The sequence below is a fragment of the Carassius carassius genome, chromosome 15 (assembly GCF_963082965.1).
Source record: "Carassius carassius chromosome 15, fCarCar2.1, whole genome shotgun sequence".
Taxonomy (NCBI): Eukaryota; Metazoa; Chordata; class Actinopteri; order Cypriniformes; family Cyprinidae; genus Carassius; species Carassius carassius.
In genome coordinates this window covers 4,231,155-4,253,081 of record NC_081769.1, presented here as the reverse complement: position 1 = coordinate 4,253,081, position 21,927 = coordinate 4,231,155, and the positions used below count along the sequence as shown (strand labels likewise).

Sequence of the window (21,927 nt, the reverse complement as noted above, 5' to 3'; positions counted from 1 at the left end):
TATTGTCACATTGTAATCTTCTCTGAGGGGACAATAGGAAGGAAATTTTCACAGGGCAAGACAGGGAAACTAGAAAAACGACTAGCATGCAAATGCATGAACAATGTATGAACTAGATAATTGTAGAGGAAGAACCCGAGACAGGCTGCAGGAAGAGAGAGCTCATCTCGTCCTCTCAAATGGAAAGAGAGAATGTGTGAAGAGATGTCGTTGACAAAAACATTAGGGCACAGATTCAGCTAGACACAATTCTAGCTTCCACCCGAAGGGCTACGGGGTAGACATAGAGAGTTTAGGGATGATGGAAGAAAAAAAAAAAAGTCTGCCTCCATTTTCAACTGAACACAAACTTGCCTGCAGCTACAGTCCCCACTTCATTTAGAAAAAGATTAGATAATAGTTGGCAGCCGATGAAAAGCTATTGCACACATCAAGGGGGGAGACAGTAACCTTAAAAAAATATGCATTTTTAAAAGATATAGAGATTATCCTACAAAACCAAGAGCTTATGCTTCCATTTAAAAAATAAATGAAGAAAAGAACACCTACTCAAAACCATTATTGTGCATGGTGACAACATACAACACTTTAATTTTAATTGGAACACGATCATTAGAAATAAGGGAGAAAATGAGATGGTTGTAATCCTTTTTTTCTTCAGCTTGTGTAATGTAGAATTAAATTCATCTTAAATTTTGATATAATGTTCCCACAATAGTCTGGTACAAACTACAGTTGTTTTGAAGTTTACAGCTTAACCCTACGTAAATTAATCATTATTAAAATAATTAAGAGTGCTGTTGTTACAACCAACATTACTGAGTTTCAACAGCAGGTTTTGTTGGTTGTAAAACAGACACAAATATGCATTATTTAGTTTAAAAAAAATGACTTTGTTCAAAAAAAATTAATAATAATAATAATAATATTTTATTTTTATGTCAAATAAATAAATATTTTAAACAAAATTGGGGGGAAAACAACAACACAATACATAAACGCAAAATATATAAATACACAAAACTGTGTGTCACTTTCAAAATTGTGTTAACTAAAAAGGAAAGATACAATTACAGATCACAGCTGTATGTTGTCTGCCATATTCTCTATATATATTTTTTTTTTATTTAGGTTTAAATTTGTTACAACCAGCCACTGTCTCCCCTACTTCAGTAATAATAATAATAATAATAATAATAATAATAATAATAATAATAATAATAATAATATATATTTATATATATATATATATATATATTTATTTATTTATTTATTTATTTATTTACAGTACAGACCAAAAGTTTGGAAACATTACTATTTTTAATGTTTTTGAAAGAAGTTTCTTCTGTTCATCAAGCCTGCATTTATTTGATCAAAATACAGAGAAAAAATGTAATATTGTGATATATTATTTCAATTTAAAATAATTGTTTTTAAATTTATTATACTTTAAATTATCATTTATTTCTGTGATGCAAAGTTGAATTTTTAGGATCGTTATCACATGATCCTTTAGAAATTATTCTAATATGATGATTCATTATCAAAGTTGGAAACAGTTCTGCTGCTTAATATTTTTTCAGAACATGTGATACTTTTTCAGGATACTTTGATGAATAAAAAAAAAAAAAAAAAAAAAAAAGAAGCTATGTTTTTAAAATATAAATATTGAGTAATAACAATATACACTACTGGTCAGTAATTTGGGGTCAGTAATTTTTTTTCTTTCTTTTTTTTTTTAATAAAATCAATACTTTTATTCAGCAAGGATGTGTTAAATTGATAAAAATTGATAGTAAAGAAAATATATTATTAGAATATATATTATTAGAATTTTTTTTTATATATTTTGAATAAATGCAGTTCTTTTTAACCTTTTATTCATCAAATATATAAGACAGCAGTATGGTTAAGTAGCCGTAACCTCCATCTAGGCACTGGTTAGATAACAGTTTATGATGGGTTGGAATGGAAAGGTCATTGCAAGTTAACCTTGAACTGCAAACTGTAACTAGCTTCTATCCAAACTGTACGTCCAGCACCTACTGGCTATTATTAAAGTCAATATTGAGAGTTTGTCCTCAAAATATGTTAACGACATTCAGAGTAATGTTCTGTATTTAGTATTCCCTAGCAGTTACAACCCTACAGAGGAAATGCATTTTCATTTTTTCCACATTGTCTGGTGTGAGCTTGTTCCTCTATTTGTCTGGTTAATGTCTTAAATGTTCTGATGGATAGTCTGAGATTCAAGGCAAAAGTAGATATCACAATGAAATGAAACTTCCGTGAATACACTCTCCCACGAGAATAATACACTAAAGAAAAGAACACTGAGTCCTTCATATAGATTAACAAAAGAGAAAATAGCTTTTTCTTCCTTTCATTTCCACATTCTCTTACTTTCAATCATGTCTCCAAATGAAATTATTGTGAATGCTATTAGAGATATTCTATTAAAATTGCCTTGCTAAAAAAGTCATTACAAGCGCCTCCATTTTGTGGACGGACCATGTGACAGTTGAGAAAAAGCTGGTTTCCATGTCAGTCATTGCTCAAAACCTGACAGCCAGAGAGCAACTAGCACTTATCTGTTCTAGCCATGCATTCCCACAATGCTCTGCTCTGACATTAGTGCAAATCTGGCTGATGTCTGAGCAGAACATTGAGATTTCATCAGCTGACCCTAACAAAGTACAGTTTGCATTCATTCAAAGTCAATGTGTTGTTGAACAAAAGAAAAAAAAAGAAAGAGAGAGAAAAGTGGTTTGATGTGCTCACCCTAAATGAAGGACATTGTGGGGAGTTCACAAAGAATAGCACTGATTATTCACTGGAATTATTACTTTATGAAATTCACATAGATATAATTCCTGAGTGTGAAGTTGTAGCTGCAGACTACTGCAATCGGTCATACTTTACTAAGATTGTACTGTATTGTAGCCCTTCCCAAACTGAAAACATTTGGCTCACACTGAGGTTACCTTTTAATTGTTTATATTGATGCAAAATATATTTGATATTGTAGTTGCTCTATTTTCAGTATGTGAGCTGTATGCAGAGTTTAAATGTTGAACCAAAGCATAACAATGCTAAAAATGTAAAAAATGGTTTAAAAAGAAAGAAATAAGAGAAGATGAATATATTGTTAAAAAACAACATTTAAACAAAAATATAACAATAATAACACTCCAGACACTTTTCTGTTGCAATGTTCACTAATTTAAGATATACTAAATTGTAGTGCTTCCAACATACAGTCTATTCAGTTGTATTGTTTGTGTGACACATTTATTATTTGATGCATTTATTATTATTTGTGTGAAGACTTAGTTATATGAAAAACAGCCAGGGCTGTGTTTCCAAAAAGCAATGCAAGCCAGAAATAGATCATAGAAACCATTGGTGGCATGCTTCGGAACCATGTGAAAATGCTCATTTAAAATCCAAATATGTTCATACAAAAATAAATTTTAGACATATTTCACTGCCTTACCGGCAACATATAATACACATACAGTGTATTAGACATTTATTTTTTTACAAATTTCTGAAACAACATTCAAATAACTAAAGTGCAATAATAAACACTTATTGGACTACAGCATCACTCCACAACTGCAATCAAAGCTCCTGAATTGACTATTTAAAATGGTGAAAGTGCACTCGTCTATATCTGGATATATGCCTAAAATGCTCTTCTCTGTCTTTATGAATGAGTGCTGCCATGATCAATAGAAATTGTAGAAAAATGTCTCTTAAATATAAATACAAAAAATTTGCTTGCATTCTGTTAAAGCAAATCATATTTGTGGCAGAAAACTAGCTCTGAGATTTGTGAAAAGGCACAATATATGTCTAATTTACACAGAAATTAGGCAGGATTGCACTGAATAACTTTAACACCTGGTTAAACTCGATTGCAGGTGGGTTTGGTTTTGCAGTGAAATACACATTACAACTGTTCACCACTTTGACGTTTTCTTGGTTTGCTGCAAAAAAGAAAAATGGAAAGAAAAATTGAAAAAATGCAATAAAAGTTGTACTCCAAAACAAGCAACCACAGCTAAAAGCTGATAGTCCCAACACTGTGCACATAGAACAGAGGACAGGTCATTTATACCCTGTTATTCAGTCACCAACTCATCTCTTCATCTTTCCAAATATTGTATAGGGTCCGCTGGTAGAAACATCTATCACCCTTTGATAATCTAACATGGACGCAACAGTTGTGAACTGGGGCAAATTCACACGAGAGAATTGATATACTTCAGGCTCTGAAGGGCAGAGAAAGTCTTCCAATCATGAAGACTTTGTCAGGTGTAACTCCGCTACACAGCTAACATGTCAGCCAGCACTGTGAGGGCCAAGAAGTCAATCAGTCCCCAGAGGAGCACGTTCCTTCTGTGGGGAGAACACTCCGACTTGCCATTAAGACCTGGGGAAGGCAATCAGCTTTTATTCCATCTAGCTGAGACAAATCAAGGTACTCAGATTACTGGAAAATCACAGAAAATGCATACTTTCGGCATGGCAGAGTCAATAACTGATGTCACAGATGGTACAGTAGTTTGGATGGTTGGTTAGTATAAGAGAATGATTGATAAGCTTATTGGATGGTTGGGCGTTTGATTGACTTGAAGCACTGATGTCACAGACTACAGATGCTAGGATTGACAGGCTGGTTGGTACAGTAGTTTGGGTTGTTGATTAGTTGAATGATTCACTGACTAACTGACTGACTGACTGATTGATTGGCTGATTGAATGGTTGAGCATTTGATTGATTGACTAAATTAATTATTAATTGAAGCAGTAATGTCACTGACTAGAGATACCGGGATTGGCTGAATAGTTAGTACAGTAGTTCGGGTGGTTGATAAATTGGTTAGCTAAATGATTGATTGACTTGTTGGAAGGTTGGGTGATTGATTGATTGATTAATTAATTGGTTGGTTGAGGGGGTGATAATTATTCTTATTTTTATCTGCTAATAAGATCCTTAAAAATGCACTTGAGTCTGTTCTGTTAAACTCTGCATGGGATAGTGCAGACCCAAATGGCATTAGGGCCATTATATAAAGATGTATAATTGGCAATCATTACTCAGATAGAGACATTATAATCCAGCCAGATGAGGCAGGGGTTGGATGAGAAGTGAACAGACCATTGTGTCCCAGTGGGGATTACAACCATTTGCACATGCTGGATAGGATTAAATTTGCAATTTGGCAGGATGAAGTCTACTTTGCTGTTGAGTCCCCCACAAAAACACTTTCCGTTTCAGAAAACGGGGGGTGTTTTTCCTCAGGACTTTGAAACGCTCAGCCCTGCATCGCTGATCTCTAAGCAAAAGAGATGAGAGGGCTGAAAACGTGGACGTGGAGATCGAGGGATGAAGGAATGAGGAAAGAAAGCCACTCTATATCATCATAAGGCCTCTGAAAAAGAAGTTGACAGAGTATGAAAGGGCTCAGCCTTCCCAGTCCTACTCGATCACACTGGTCAGGAAGCCCCATAATTGGAGGTAATATCTTCTCAAGTCTTTCTTTTCAAGTCTGTCAGCAGCTCAAACAGATCTTGATCTCTAATAGGCCCCATCCTGCAGACGTTCACTGTGTGGATTCTGTCATCTTTGTAGAGTTGCAGCCACACCGGATTCTGCCCAAGCTCTAATGCCTATTTCTATGCACGAGGCGTTCCAGATGTCATTACCGGCTGGGAAAACGGCACAAAGACCCACTGATTGTCCCCTGGCCTAGACGTGCCTCTTTCTTTTCAATCACTGCTTCGTTTCATGTTGTTCAATCACAGGGTTTCATTCATCCTTTTTAAAACCCACAACCTGGAGTGAACTAATGTCAAACACAACCGATGATTTATCACTGAAACTTTAACGTGTTCATGTGTGGATAATGACTTTTAATACTACAGACAAGCATGCAGATGCAGGCACGTACACTGGTCTGCTTTTCTTTCTTTTTTTAACACCCAAGGCACAAGCTACAACAAAGACAAATCAGAATTATGATAAACGTCATATTTACAACAATATTGAACTGTACTTGTTTACATTCAAGAGGCGCTTGTGTGCGGCTTTCAGTAGAAACCCTGTCTTCTGAATCATTTGACTGTCCATGACATTTAAATCCAAATCAATTTAGGCATTTCAAAACATTGCTGTTTCTGAGCTTTATATTGGTCCAATCTTTATTCAGTACCTTTCAAAGTCCAGACGTCACATTATTGTCAAGGGCGGCTGCAAAAGCCCTTGTTTTCTTGTGTTTATTGGTAATCTTTTAGCTCCCCAGATCAGAGTTCACCTTGCCGCTCTCATCTCCTGCCTGAATGACTCTACAGTACACTACCCCTGACATTTCCCATACTAGCTGTTGGCTTACGGTTCAGTAATTACTTTGTGTTAGTGGCTTACAAGCTAGTGCACATTTTATAGACATGGCAAGATTTAAATATTGTATCTCTCAAAGCAATAAATAATTTCAGTCTACCAATTTCATGAGCTGCATCAGGAGTCTTAAATGTTGCCCTACAAAACTAAATTCCAAAGTTTATTTGTATAGCACTTTTTACAATACAAATCGTTACAAAGCAACTTTACAGAAAATTAAGTTTATACAATATTTGAATAAACCAGTGCAACCACAACAATGCATGTCAAATTAACAGCAATTGTCTCACAAAATTCTTTTTGCCGCAGGATCAGGAGAAGAATGAATATTTTTTTATCTTGCTTTTAAAAGCTAAATAATACCCATTGATTACCAACTGTGTCTATTCATGCACATTTCATGATCTCAAGTTCACATCTGATGTCGATCAATGAACAGAGTGTTAATTAATTCAGCTAATTATTTGGTTTTACCATCATTCTGTATTCAAACTTATTGTTCAAAACAGTCTGTTTCCATGCAGGGGATTGTTTTTATTGAATTTCTACAGTGCTGGTGATCTTTTAATCTGCAGTTTATTATTATTCCTACAGGCAAGAGCAGAAAAACTGCACAAAGTTGCAAAATGAGTGACAACAGAAAGTGAGACTCTTGTGATTGGTTATTGTTCTTAAGCAAACAACACCGTCCAACACTGCTGCATATTCTCACCAATGAAAACTACACAACTTTGAATTGTTTAAGTCTCTTCTATTCCAGAAACATCGTATAACTTATATAATAGTTCACCTTTTCACTTCGAAGGTGCTTTTTGGAACATCCATTTGAGAAGTTCTGGGACTTGTGGGTCTCTTGACCTTCACAACCGCTTTATCTGAGGTCAACACTCTCTGCTCTACTTCAGTCTCTACTGCTACAAATGCACAGATAAGTATACAGAGAAAAACTGGATGGATCCATAAAAAGCCTTGTTACTCTTTACTGGATAGCTTTTAAAATGGGCATTCAAGTGGTTGTTCAAACAAACCTAGAATTGCCTAACTGTATTTAATTTATGAACGTTTTAGTCCAACTTCCGATGTAGAATTTTTCAATAAAATAAGTATCTTATTGGGAATGCTGAAACACAATAGTTATATTCTCTGTTAATTGCATGCCTTCATAACTGGAAATGTTCAACAGCACTTGTGGATTCTCAGAAGGACAAAGGAGAGGTGGGAGAAAAGAGCTGTTGCTCAATAGAAATTCAAAGGCAGCTCTCATTCAGCTAAGCTCTAGTTGACCTCCACAGACCTCTTTGAGTGCCAATGGACTGATGATCACAATAACTTACGTCTTTGTCTGTAGATCACGGATTAGCGGTTGTAACAGGAACAATTTAGAATAAATAACACATTGTGTTAATTTCCAGGTACTTCAGACTGACCATCAGGTATATGTAAGCATTCCTCCCTTTGAAACTCATGAGTTGCTATTTTTGACATGTTTTAATTTGTGTGTTGGTATTCAATGAAATAAAATGAACTAAAAAATTGCTACCATTTATTATAGGATTGTGTTCCTTTGGTCAGTCCTACATTTCTAGCCATGTTGAGACTTTTTTATGTGTTTGTGTGGTGTGCTTTGCTAATGTCACTGAAGTGACCAATGTTGCTTACTTTATATTCTGCAATCCAACATAGTGTGAGTGTGTGTTCAGTACATCAAATATTTTACTCATTTAAAATAAATCAATCAATCAATTAGTCTCATGGCCAAGTAGAACCAACTGAGATAAAATATTCTCTTTAGTGAATATTTATTTCAAACTGATGAGAACTGCATATCACGATTTTATGAAGTTAAACCAACCGACTCCTTTTAGTGCATCAGATATTTCACACATTAAAGAAATTGCACACTTAACCTTCAGAAATTTAAACAAAAGTCTCCATTTGCTGTCAGTTTAATCGTATTGTCTAGAAGAACTGTTTGAGAAAAATTAAGGAATCTCTTTAGTGAATTACCTCTTCACAGAATGTACATTTAAATCAATGTACCTCAATGTCATCAATGCTCAGTGAAGCCGAAGGAAACGGACTGCCGCTGTATTATTGCAGAACTGGATGATCTAACGTGCATTTTTGCGGGTACAGGGCATGTCGGCAGACAGATAAGGCAGTTTGCCTCAAACAGGAGGGAGTATGTCAAGGGGGAGGACTTGAATGCCACACTATTTGAAAAGCAAAGGGGGGAAATGGGCTCCGTTTTATTTTGCTCCAGGCAATGCACAAAAGAGGCGAGCGCTGCAACGTGGCAGGTTTTTAAATTGGGATCAAAAGGTTCGAGCTAATTAACAAACTAAATAAGAGTCTCCCAAGCTTGCTTTCTCCTTTCACAGCTTCACAAAGGCAGAGTCTCAGCAGATATTTAGCTGGCACATGAGCTTCGATCGGAGCTCTTGTCTGGTCGCTCACATGACTGAGAAACGGTGCAATGGCATCTCATCGCGTCTTCGTCTTTGTTTATCCGCCTGCCGCTGTGACCTGCGATCACAGCAAAACATGGTGGGGTTTTCCCGTTTGGACAGGTTAATTCTGTTTGACTTTCCCAGCAGGGGCCGGCCGATGGGAGTGAGTGGGAATCGGATGCGATAGACAGGGGCTCGTAATAAAGACAAATAGGTGGACATGAAATTTGATTCTGTCTGCTGGTGTAGCACCTCCCACAACAACAAAAAATAAAAAGAGTAACGGAGAAAAAGAGTAAGATTGAAAGAGCGAGACAGAGAAAACAACTACATTGACAAGCTATGTATTTTTCTGAGAGCTGTCATGTTTGGAAGGTCACACACATCCAGGGACAAGGGCCCACCATTTCTGTGGATGAGATCATAGACTACTTGCATATTATTTGATTCTAGCCCACCCTGTACTCTTGCATCGGTGTAAGATTAGTCAGCTTATTAATTATTGTAAAGAACATATGTTCCCGAAAGACCTAGTGCTGTGGAGCACACACTTTGTAGTGTGATATGAAAACACCATCTGTTCTGAGAACAGTAGAGGGCTCCTGTAGAAAGGGAAGACCTCATGTATCAGTGAATTAGTTCACTGTTGTGCTAGCATTGTAAAGTTATCTCTATTTCATGCTGACCATCTTGTTGGGCAACTATGGAAAGAACAAGGCAAGTTTGCATGTGGAACTTAAGGCTGGCATTTTATTGGCCATGCCACGTTCCAAGAGAAGATCGGCGTTGGAACGCTTTACTCTTTGCATCACTCCGCTAGTCTGAATTCATGTGGAGTGGGAAATGGATCTGCCTGGAGCAAGGTCGATTTTTTTTTAGCTTTGTTGTCTTTCGCTTTGTGATTCCTCCGTGATGAAAACAGAAAAGCTGGAGCAGAGTGTTTGCAAAGCACTTTGAGGAAGAAGAAGAACTGTCCCAGACCACGTCTGAGTATGTGGCTTGGTGAGTCCAGGGTTGGGGAAAGTTACTTTTAAAAGTAATGCATTACAATATTGTGTCTCTCCCTAATAAAGTAACTAATTACTTTACAATGTTACTTTTTTTTTTTTTTTTTTTTTTTTTACAAATGTAAACCAGATATGAAATGAATATATCTCAGGTTCAAGGAAATATAAATGCATGTCTGTGCAGTAGAGTGCGCCACTCAAACAAATTGCATGAAGAATATGACTCAACATTATTCAGCAATAACAAAAATGAAAAACAAATATAATTTTTGCTCATTGAAGGACAATAAAATTTAAAATGGGATTAAATACATACATGATATTTGTATTATTTGACATATTTAATTATTGCCGGTTTGTATAATATTCTGAGTTTACATTTGACTGTTTTTTTTTTTTTTTCATTTTGAGGAATACTGAATCTGTTTTTGTGCAGTGAGATAAGTAAATACATGTTCATATTTAGTCTAGAACTACAGTAACATCATGTTCACACAGCGCACACAACGCTTCTGTACTTCCTCCGGATTTCTCTCAACATGGCAACACCAGAGCTGTCAGTCAAGATACAGGAAACAAAGTAACTGGTGTTAATTATTTGAAAAAGTGTATCAGATATTTTCTTCTAAATTTAAAAAAAAAGAAGTAATGCATTACTTTACTAGTTACTTAACAAAGTAATTTGATTACTGGTAATGCATTCCCCCCAACACTGTTGGTGACACAGTGACAAAAGCTTGATGCTTTTACCCTTTGGGAGTATTTTAATTTTTGGAAAAATAAATACTGTATAGACAGAAGATTTGGTCTAAAATGCATTGAAAGTTATTCCTTATTTCCTTATTCCCTATTCCTTATACTGTTGTATAAAAAATACCATACTCGCCACCATGCTGTTTTGACCTGTGGCCCTGAACAATAGCACCCTGGCTTTTGCTATATTTTCTAATTAATAGACTATGATGTTGTTGTTGTTTTTTTTTTTTATCCTTTCTCCTACTTCCCCAGCTTAAATTTGTGATGTAATGGAAATAACAACCAATATTTTCTCCCATATTGTTATTGCTATTCAACTGAAATGTATTACTGAGAAAAAAAAAAGTAGAGTGGTAGCTCAATCTACTGTTTATTTTTTTAGATGGAGGGAGATCTTTACGCAACTTGCAGTCGACTGTATGAAAGGGGTTAAAAGACTGATATGTCACCTGAGAGAAGTTGGTCGTTTCACTGGAAGATTGAGATATGACATTTTGACACTACCGTGGAAAAAAAAATAAAACATATGCATGGATGAATTATTCTCAATAAGCATGCATTTAGAAAAAATAAATAGGGTGAGATTTCCAGTTCACAACTTTAATAATCTGAGGAAACAATAAGTAAGTCATTTGTAAGCTGACAGAAACATTGACTCAACAAATGGTGTGAGACTACATATTTGGCCAACCAATAGCTATTTGTCTATGTCTAATTTAACCAAGAGCCTGCACTAGGTGATAGTAAAAAGTAAAGTCATTTCAATCACAAACACACTTAAAGAATAATAAAGACAGGGATGTGTGATAGGAAAGTAAAATGGGTCTATTTCAATTCTTAATGCTGTGATGAGTCATACATGGTAAGGACCCATGCCTTCTTTTCAAATCAAAATGCTTTATTATTAATTCTTTGGGTGTGTCAAAGTCACACCCTCTCTCCAAAACCTCCAAAACCAAAGTTCTCATATTTATACTGTACCTAATGTATAGATTTTTAGATTAAGCTTCAAACTCGTGTAATGGAGATTTTCTGCTGCATTAACATAATCAAATCATGCCACATGATGTGTGTCACTATGCACCATTTGGTTTTCTTTTCATTAGTTTATTCTGTATGGGTGTGTGTGTGTGTGTGTACATACTGCATTTATGCAAAAACCTGCAAGTGTGTGTGTGTGTGTGTGTGTATGTAGTCAGTCCTTTAGTTGATCTCAGCTTCAGAATAACAGAGTGACACTGATTCGAGAGAAGAGAGCACGGAGCATTTGATTCAGGGTTGTATGCGAACAAAAACGACATCTGCTCGCTCTCATTAACGGCACTGAAGCTAATCGGCAGGCCAGAAGTGTGCTGACTCTGTAAATGGAAGTGCGTGTACAACAGCATAAGGGAAATCACACAGCTGTGTGCATGCGTACAAACCACTTGCTTTTCAGTATGTACGTGTGTGTGTCTGTGTTGTTTGTGTGAGACGCTGCTGTCTCCCCACATCTCAACTACAGTAGACAACGGTGGACATCAAAGAACTTGTGCACTGAGCTCGAACCCTTCCGTGCAGTGTCTTGCACTTCACACACACACAGCACAGACGCATCAACCTCTCTGCCAGAAGAATTCTGTCGAAGCTCTCCCACGACAGCTTTCTAGATTAAATTTGCACAAAAATTAAAAATTCATTTTCACTGTGCATCTGATGGCCTTTTTTTTTTTTTTTGATGGAACAGTTTTTGTTGTCAGCTTCTTTAGACATGTATCTCTATTTCCTTTGCTCTTTTGTCATGCAGAAATTCAGTCGCTCACTTGAAACACGTTGAGGGACACGCCTCAGAAACAATCATATGCTTTTAATGTGAAGAGCATTTTAATTGCTGTAAAAAGATCCTGTGCTGAGATACTGCTGTATGAAGCATCATGTATAAGCAGCCATTTGACAAAAAAAATGGCTTTTAGTCTTTCCCAAATCCAAGTGTGCTGTGGACCAACAAAATCAGGTAACCTAATGCTGAAAGATTTTAAGAAAGTTAAATTGATTCAGTTATTATACAAAATACAACTAAACTGACTACATAAAGATTCAATTATTAGTAGCAGTATTAGATGAAAATAGATTAAACTCTCTAAGATAGCAATGCATGCTTTTATTGATATTTAAAATAAGAATATGTGAAAATGTGTCTTTAGAAGGAAAGCAAAAAGAGTGACGAAACCGTGTGTGAGATAGATTAACTGTTCATAATGAAGCACTGTAACTCTTAGGTTGATAAAGCGATTGATTTTTCAATAAATCTTTCTCTGGCGCTGATTCTCTCATTTAAAGGCATTCAATTTATTCCATTAATCGTATTCTTGAACAACAACTGAGACAGCCTAAATGCACAAGCTTAACCTAAAAATTATTATTTTCTTAAATAAAGGATACTGAATTTATGAAGCCGCGTGTGTAAATGTGTTACCAAGGTTTTAGACAAATCTCATTCAGTTGGCTCTTTCTAAAGGTCAAATGACGCAAGATAAATTCCTTAAAATTAGGATTACAAAAAACAAACCTCTTGAGAGTTTGTCATCATTTTCCAAGACATATGAACTACTCTGCAGTGACATTTGGATGCCGTCCAGAGCCGTTCGTGCCAAAACTGGAGTGGATTCTGATAGGCTGCAGCTGCCCTGAACAATATTGAAAGGTTTGAGTGGCAGCGGCGAATCCAAACTAGCCTGAAAAGTCAAGCTGGGTATTAAAAACCCATTGAGTTTGACCTCAAAGGCTGTTTTTGGATCTGGACGACTGTCATGTGACACGCCGTTTGGAGAAGCACAAAAACACGTGACCCTACTGAGGTCGTTTCAGCACATATGTGAAAATACACGGTCGTATATTGTCCAATTTGCAGTTCTTCCCCTGCACTGGTGATGCATTATATATTTCTCAGCTACTCCAGGCTTCTCAGTACCGTATCATCCGGATGACAGTTTCTGCCGAGCGTTCAACGGGTTCCAAACAACACAGATCTAAATACTTTGATTCTGCAAAATCCTACAGCTCTGCCATAAACAAACATCGTAATGTTATAATGAGCTACCGCATTGTCCTTTTCAAAGCGTTTCCCATTTTAGTTTCATAGCAGGAGGGCAAGACAGCTAATAACACACAGGCACAGCAGAAACGCTCTTCCCCTCGACATTTACAGTCTTGCGGAGCGAGTTTGATCGACCATCTGGCCTCTGAGAAGTGCGTTGTAAAAACAGTGAAATCAATGGAGGCATGTCTACTGTGGATGCCCACCATTACACAAGCCGTGTTGATGGTGTAACACTTAAGCTAGCTCACGGCGAGCGGACACGCAAACAGCGTCCCCTCTGCAACCTGCCTGCTCTCTTTGGACACAAGCCTCTCTAATGAATTTCCGTGCTATGATGTTTGTGATGTGGCAAATAAAACCTCACACATGCCCACGGGGGAACAGTAAGCCCTCTGGTGGTACCACCAAATGCTTGTACACATATAATGATTTCAGTTATTCCTCTGCGCAAATTTTGTGCAAGAAAAAAGCACAGGCGATATTTATTTATGCACTCCCACAAAGTCATGCATTTTGAAAATCACATTTACAGGATACTTTAGAAGTATCCCCTGCACACTGATCAAAAAGGATACAACATTTCAATTGCGTCGTGTCTGTTTAAGAGATTTTTTTTTTATTATTATTTTAAAAGCAGATTTTGCAGAGATCTGTCATATTTGTTTCCTTTCATATGTGCAGTGGAAATATTATAGCAGCTTTTGAGAAAACATCCCCGTTTACACTGCCGCAAACAAAAAAAAAACAAAACAAAAAAAACAGATCTGAGCTGTCAAAAATCACAAATCTCAAGCACAATGTCATTGAACTCACAGTCATCAATCACATCCGTAGTGGGGGAGAACCAGAACATAAAGTACTAAAGAGTCCTCAGAATAGGGTGTATTATTTTAAGGAATAAAAAGGCTGAAAATGGAGGTTGATATCAAAGTAAATCTTTTAGACTAAATTTAGCCTAGTTGGAGAAAAAAAAATCATAAATTCATTTAGGGCAAAAGTAAAATGGAATTAAGTAAAAATGCAACTACATCAAACAAAAGTCAAACCTTGAGTATAAATGGAGCATCTTAGTATGATGTTTAAATTATGATTAAATTCTGTTTTAATGGCATAGATGCAACACTGTTTCTTTTGTTGTTGTTGTAGTTGGGGAACTTGAAGGCTGTGCTTGGACATGTTAATGCCTCATAATGACATTTAGAGCCATTTTTCTTCATGGCATCGAACCACTTGTCAAAAGTGATCTGCCTTCAGACAAAACTGTATTGATCTTTATTGGGCTCCTGTCTCCAGGCGGCACACATATTTCAGCTTCTCAGACCGAGAAAAATCTTTCTTTGTCAGATTGCATGAGTGCCCTATTTTTGACCGTACCGTACGAGAACCTTCAGTCTGGCTACACGGTGCGTAAAGGTGAAGTTTCCAGGCAAACTTCTGCGCAACGTTTCCCAGATCACCTGTTATTACGGTGAACTTGTGTTTCAGGCGGATTTTAAAAGAAACACCGCAATTCCCGCGTTCTCTCCAAATGTTATTCGTTTCTAACGTGCTACAATTTTACAAGAAAAAAAATCTTAGAGGTTGCAAATGTTTGTGAGATACACGGATTTGATGCAGCACCATCTGTTCCTCAAACGCGCGGCGTGCTGATGGACGCGCAACTACATTTCCAGCGCTTAAACAGCTCCGTGCAAGACATTTAGTCTCATTTTCCACAGAGTTGTTAAATGCAAAATGTAAACTAACAGCAGCTGGAACCAAACAACAAGCACAAGCACTTTCAACACTCACTAAAAACATTCGTTTGTTCAGTTTAAGAGTCGGTATCCATTACGCACTCTCTTACCTATCCGTATGACATGGGGCATCCCGACAGAGCTGTGAATCCAGAAGAGAGACACTATAATCGCGCTCCAGTATTCCACATATTCCCTTCTGTTCTTCATGACTGGAAAACACTGGGATCAATCCAAGGAGCTCTCCAAAAACTGCTCATCAAATTTTAAATGGCTGGGAGTCATATGAGGATTGGACTGACTGCGACAGATTTGCTCTCATTGTAGTTGGTTTGAACACGAGCTCGCTGTATTAATTATTTTATTTATTAATTTGGGCGAGTGAGTGAGTGAGTGCGCGCGCTCGGCTCTCAGACGAAGCTCCGGATCGGTGCGCGTCTCCACCTGCGAGTGCTGAGCTGCTGAAATCAGCCTGCAGGAGTCCCTGTATCCCCTCTGTATCTCCTCCTACCGCTGATGCCGCAACAACCGGGCTGGAGTCCCGCGTCAGTGAGGATTGGGGACTAACGCTTCACGTTACGCCGTCCGCGTTGCTTGGTTCGCAAATTGCGCGTTACTACAAATGCAATGGCGTTAAGAACCGCCAGGCATATGCAGGGTCACTGTGATGTGCACTGACAATTCTCGATTATATAGCCTATACAGCAGGATCCAAAAGTATCAGACCATGGATCTTTTGAATTTAAACTTCAATATAAAAAAAGTTTTAGGATTTTGAAAATGTAAATCAAACAATCAAACATAAAACGTTATGATGCGAATTTAAGATGACATAATTCCGATTTCGCACTATTTCTAAGGCACTTATTAAGTGAAGGCGTGTTTGTGATATTATCCATGTGCACTTTTTTGTATAAAAGGTCAGGTGTGTAAATGTTTTTTTTTATTTTATTTTATTTTTATTTATTTTTTTACAATACGGATTTGTAATGAAGCAAGATCATGCTGGATAACGTGGATCATCATGGAGTGCTGCTGTTGTTTACAACAAATGAGCTACACACAAACAAGTAAATAAATACATGAAGAACTTGTTCTTCAATTCAGCATTTTTATAATTATTACAAAAATGTAGATGTGTATATATATATATATATATATATATATATATATATATATATATATATATATATATATATAATTAGATACCATATATTAGATAAAATTAGATATCAATTAAGATTAATTTATTTAGTTTTAGTCATTCATGCCATTTGTATTATGCACTCTCTAAAATGCAAACACTGGCAATTTATTTAGAAATATTGTAAAGGTTATTTACATAGTTATATATTTATTGTTTGTAAAGAATGTTGGTAGCCTCCGAGTTGGTGGTAGCCATTGGCTTCCGTAGTGTTCTAGACTATGGAAGTTAATGGCTACCAGCATCTAAGAATGGATTTACTGAATTCTGTGATATTAGTTGGTTTGTATCATTCTGAACATTTAAACTCACAAATCAACACAAGCATATTCATGTTGCAGTGTTCAAATGTGACAGTGTAACATGAACGTGGTAGTGTAAAGTTTGAATCCAGATGATTTTCTTGACAGTGTCAGCAGGGCTGATGATAATACTATACACCATTTTCTGCACAGATCCGTGCTTGAGTGTCCTCTTAAGTGCAGGGCTGCATGTGAAACAAATATTTGCATGAGTAGAGGGGCTTTGTTTTTATGCTGAACTCAACAGCGACGATGAGGAGCGTAGAAAACCTTGGCATTTGAAAAACAGCTCTTTTAACCCAATGTGTTGAGTTAACTTCATTTGATAGAGTTTCATAAAAACCTGATTAAATGATGGTCTTCGTAATTGCCTCTGGTGTTCACATTTTGCACGAAACGTTTAGCAGTGATACCATCGCCTGTGTGCCACCTGAGGCTAGTGCAATATTATTACGCAAATGATCTGTAAGATGCCCTAAAATACCTATTTAATATCTATTAGTATCTTTCATATATGCCTTAACTAAAAATGAGATGTAATATTGTGACTTAGCTTGACTTCTCCCAGTCTATCTAAATTACATTTAAATTGCCTAACAGAAAGAAAGAAAGAAAAAATAAAGAAAAAGTAATTATAATAGGACACGATTAAGCTGCATCAACATAAAACACTTTTAGAGTGACAAACGCATACAACTAAAATGAAACACAATAAACTAAATGACATAAAGAACTTAAAGCTAATAAATTAATAAATAAGTTGATTTTTGACACATGGAAAGTCATGCAAAGACTTCTGGGAATGCCACCTTCTTTATACATACATTGTTAAAGCCTGTTATTGTTACCTTAAAGAGCCTTTCTACCTAGTTTTGTTGGTATAAATTATTGTTAATATACAGTTGGTTGGTTCAGTGATGTTAAATACTGTTTGACTTGAATAAAGCCAGATAATATAAATGATAAGCCATAGTAATCATTTTAGGTTACTTTTTTTTTTTTCTTGTGTATTAGATTGGAAACACACACACACACACACACACACACTGGGAGAAATAAACTGACAGAGGATTAGAATGCCTATTAATTATAGCTAACTTGTCTGCAGCTTAAATATTACTTAAAAAATACTGAACTAATAATAGCTTATTACACAATTCTTATTCTTATTCTTATTAATATCTATATTCATTAAATTACATTGTGTTTACTGTGACACAACTTTCCGGTGATATGATCCATGTTTCTAGTATTAACTCCATTCCCTGTCACTATAGTTGCATGATTTACAGCTATATTGAGAATATAAAAGAAGCTTGACTTGGCTTATTCATTCATTGCCTACAGACAGTAAAGCTGGCTACTTGTGAGCTTCTGAACAGGACGATTTAAGATTTAATGTGTTAGTTGACAATCCCCAGCACAGGCTGTGTGAACGTAACCTGCATGCTTTGTGAATAACAAAGGTATTAGACAGGCGTTGATGTCTTTAAAACCCAGCTAAAACTAATCAGCTTGCTTGAGACAAAGATTAATTCTAGGTGACGCCCCGGTGGAACGAAGAAATACGGCAAACCATTAAAATGATGGAGAAAGATAGGCGGCTACAAAGGAAGAAGCTGTTGACAGAGAACGCCACTTATGCTCTTTATTTGTGCCACTTGATCTGTGTCAGTGAGTACATTAGGCCCACATAACTGCTCATTGTGCTTATCTGTCTTTCCATTTCTCATGTTTTATGTGATGCCGTCAGATGCACGCCGCAGGTGAATCATGAAGGTTTCTGCGCAGAATACCTGTAGCCCTTCCCCCAACACCATAGACTATACCTCTGAGTAATAAAACTGAATAAGTGTATTTATTCCCGTCTGTGACATGAGCAGTTCATTATGTCATGATGCATTCCTAATAGTACGTGTTCGGTCTTTTATAGTGCAGAGTGCATTCATCTGGCCATCTGTTGGGAGGAACAAGATGGATCATGACAACAGAGGGTCTCCCTTATTACAATGTATGAAGAACATTTTATTGCACAACGGTTGCTCTTTCATTGCTCAAGAGATTTCAAATTATGTGTCATTTAAGTATCAACCTTGTCTGATTTGACTTTCCTGAAGTTCCTTAGCGAAATGAGACAGCAGGTGACATATATAGCTATAAAATTAATGTGTATGCATCAGCATACTCAGATACCCAGCATGGCTCAGATGATTTGGCGAATAATTTTTAAGGCAAGAATGGCAATACTGGCTTACTTGGCCTATTAGGCAATTTATTTTTATTTTTTTTACAGTAGGGTAGTTATTTATAAATTATGTCTGTTAGTTTAGTTTACATTTATTTATTTGTAAACTTGCAGCTGAACTTAGCAATCAGTGATAACCTTTTTCTTTTCTTTTTTTATCAGTTGAAATACACCCTTTTGAATTTATAGTAAAGACTGGAAGTTGTGTTGGCCAGAAATAGACAAAAATATATATTAAAATTAAAAATAAATAATTAAATACTACAACAATGTTTCTGGTTTTACGAGATGGCAAATTGTTGCCTGCATATTTTACACTATATATATTTCAATGAGTGATATAATGTGAATAAACCTGTATTTACTCACTCTCAGACCATTCAAGATGTGGATGTAAAGTTTGTTTCTTTTTTATAACATCAGAGCAGATTTGGAGAAATTGAGCTCCACATCACTAGCTCACCAATGGATCATCTGCAGTAAATGGGTGCCGTCAGAATGAGAGTCCAAACAACAGATAAAAAAATGTAAATAAAATAGAAAAAAAAAAATAAAACAATAATCCAGATGTAATTACCGCTCCAGGCCATCAATAATGTAAATTAAAATACCAGTCCAATACATGGTAATTCTGGTAAGTTATATTTGTTAAACCATAAATCTGACATAAATCTATCTTTATTAAACCTTATGAAATTTTTCACTATATAAGATAACTTTTCAGTTAAACTATTTGTTTTTAATGTAGCCATTTTACAGCCTTTTTCTATAAGATTACAGAATGGAAAAAGCAGCTTTGACATTTTAATAACAACATCTTTGTGTTTCAATGTGGAGAAAAGAAAAAGCATACAAGTCTGGACTGACATGAGGTGGGTAGATGTTGACAGAATTTTAGGTGATTTAAAAAAATAAAATACAAAATGTAATACAAAACACATTTAGAAGGGCTACTCACCCAAATTGGAGATGTGAATTTGGCACAGTAGTTTAGACAAACATGATGAATGAGCACGACACTGTTTTAAGGCATACTTGATTTGAATGTGACATTAAAAATCCATTTACCATAATTAGTGCTTTTAACTGTATAGATATCTTAAATGACCTCAAGCATGTTATTTTATATTTATTTTTTAAGTTGCTGTCAAACTGTTTGTATCATTGAAACTCTCTGCAGCCGCTGGAGTTGACTGTCAATGCATATTCATGTCTCCAGACCCAGATTTATAACTGCCTGGCACAATATACGTAAGGGCTATCAATGTGAGTTATGTCCCCAATGCTCGCACATTATCAAGATTCATTGACTGCCACTTTCAGAAATACAAAATGTACACTGCTTTGGCAAACAAAATGTTGTGCGAAGGAGCTTGGCCCCTCTGTCAGGAGGCCTGTGTCTGGACTGTTCATTAGCCTGAGCGATAAATGGAGCTGATCAATGATTCTGATCAGTAATTTTGGCAGACAGATGCCAGACGGCATGAGAGGGAGGGACAAAAGGAGAAATATGCCATTATCATCATTTAGCTTTCTTCTACGAATATTTTTTCCTCCCATGAAAGCATCATCCCACTAGAGCAGATATTATTAAACATATGCTATGTCATATTTGTGAGACCCGTGAAACTATTATAGAGGAGAAATGATCATTTATAGTGCTTCTACCCATTCTGTCAATAGTCTGTGGCACATTGTTTGGTCCCAGTTCTAATAACGTCCTTTAACAAGAACTATTGCCACTTCTAATTTATCAGTGGTTTAGAGCTTTTGTATGTACTGGCAATATTACTGTGCTAGTTTAAAAGGGTCACACCATGAACACGTTTTTTTTTTTTTTTTGTCTGGAACAAAAGTAGTGATAATTTAGATTTTGGTTACTATTTTTCACTGCTGTTACTTTAAGATTTCTACGTAGCTTCGCTCGTTGCATGTGAAATGACATGCAATGCTTCAGGCTGCTGGTTTGTTGTCATGTCCAATATAGTTGGAAAAGCACAACAGTTGTTGGACTTTGTCCATGTGTTACTGTTATGTAACTGTAATAATATTTAATTAATTTGGGGTTTGAAATATCTTGCTTCACTATTATTTTATCGCTGGTGAGTCATATGTACCCCCTTCCCTTTTTTTTTAAATAAATTTGATTTATTGCGGAACTTCTGACGTGTTTCAGTTTAAGATGTATTAAGTGACTTGAGCAGTTAAAGTCACCTCAAAGTCTGCAGTGATTAGAGATATGTGTATATGATGATAATCACAGTGTGTGCTGGTTAATGGCTCAGAGAGCTCACTACTCTCTTTGTAAAGCCTGAAACACTGACAAGTTCCACTTAGTTGACCGGATTGATCAGCAGGCATCATTTCGTTCTCGAGAGACCACAGCAGAATGGAGAGGTGATCAATTCTTGATAGGTGTCCTGAAGTTTCTGCATGAACTCCCATCCTGTCATCGGCTAGCAGGAGAGATGGCCGCAAACTTGTGAGTTTGTTCATAATTGTTTGGAGGAACAGTGGCACTCGTATTGAGCATACAAAAAGAGTCTAGTGAAACATTTTTTTTCTCATTGATTTTCATTTGCTCCTTTAGAAAAAATATAAAAGACTTCTCCACCCAACTGAAGATAATGTCAGAATAGAATGCCTCTCCACAAGAAAAGACTAAAATGAGCCAGTCTTTTATATTTAATGTGGCTGTGAATAGAGTGTCATTCTCTGGCCTGCTTTTGAAAGAATAATT

The 21,927-nt window shown here is 36.2% G+C and overlaps 2 protein-coding genes across 2 annotated transcripts in view; both read right to left on the bottom strand.

Moving 5' to 3' along the window:
* grik3 (glutamate ionotropic receptor kainate type subunit 3) overlaps positions 1 to 16,064 on the bottom strand; it is a 146,308-nt gene extending 130,244 nt beyond the window's left edge. The window contains exon 1 of the mRNA XM_059567276.1: positions 15,547 to 16,064. Within this exon, the coding sequence (XP_059423259.1) occupies positions 15,547 to 15,646 (100 nt within the window). The 5' untranslated portion in view covers positions 15,647 to 16,064. The remainder of the gene's footprint in view (positions 1 to 15,546) is intronic.
* The window catches only part of LOC132157649 (uncharacterized), a 491,841-nt gene that overhangs the window by 382,874 nt on the left and 87,040 nt on the right, over positions 1 to 21,927 (bottom strand). The window lies entirely within an intron of this gene.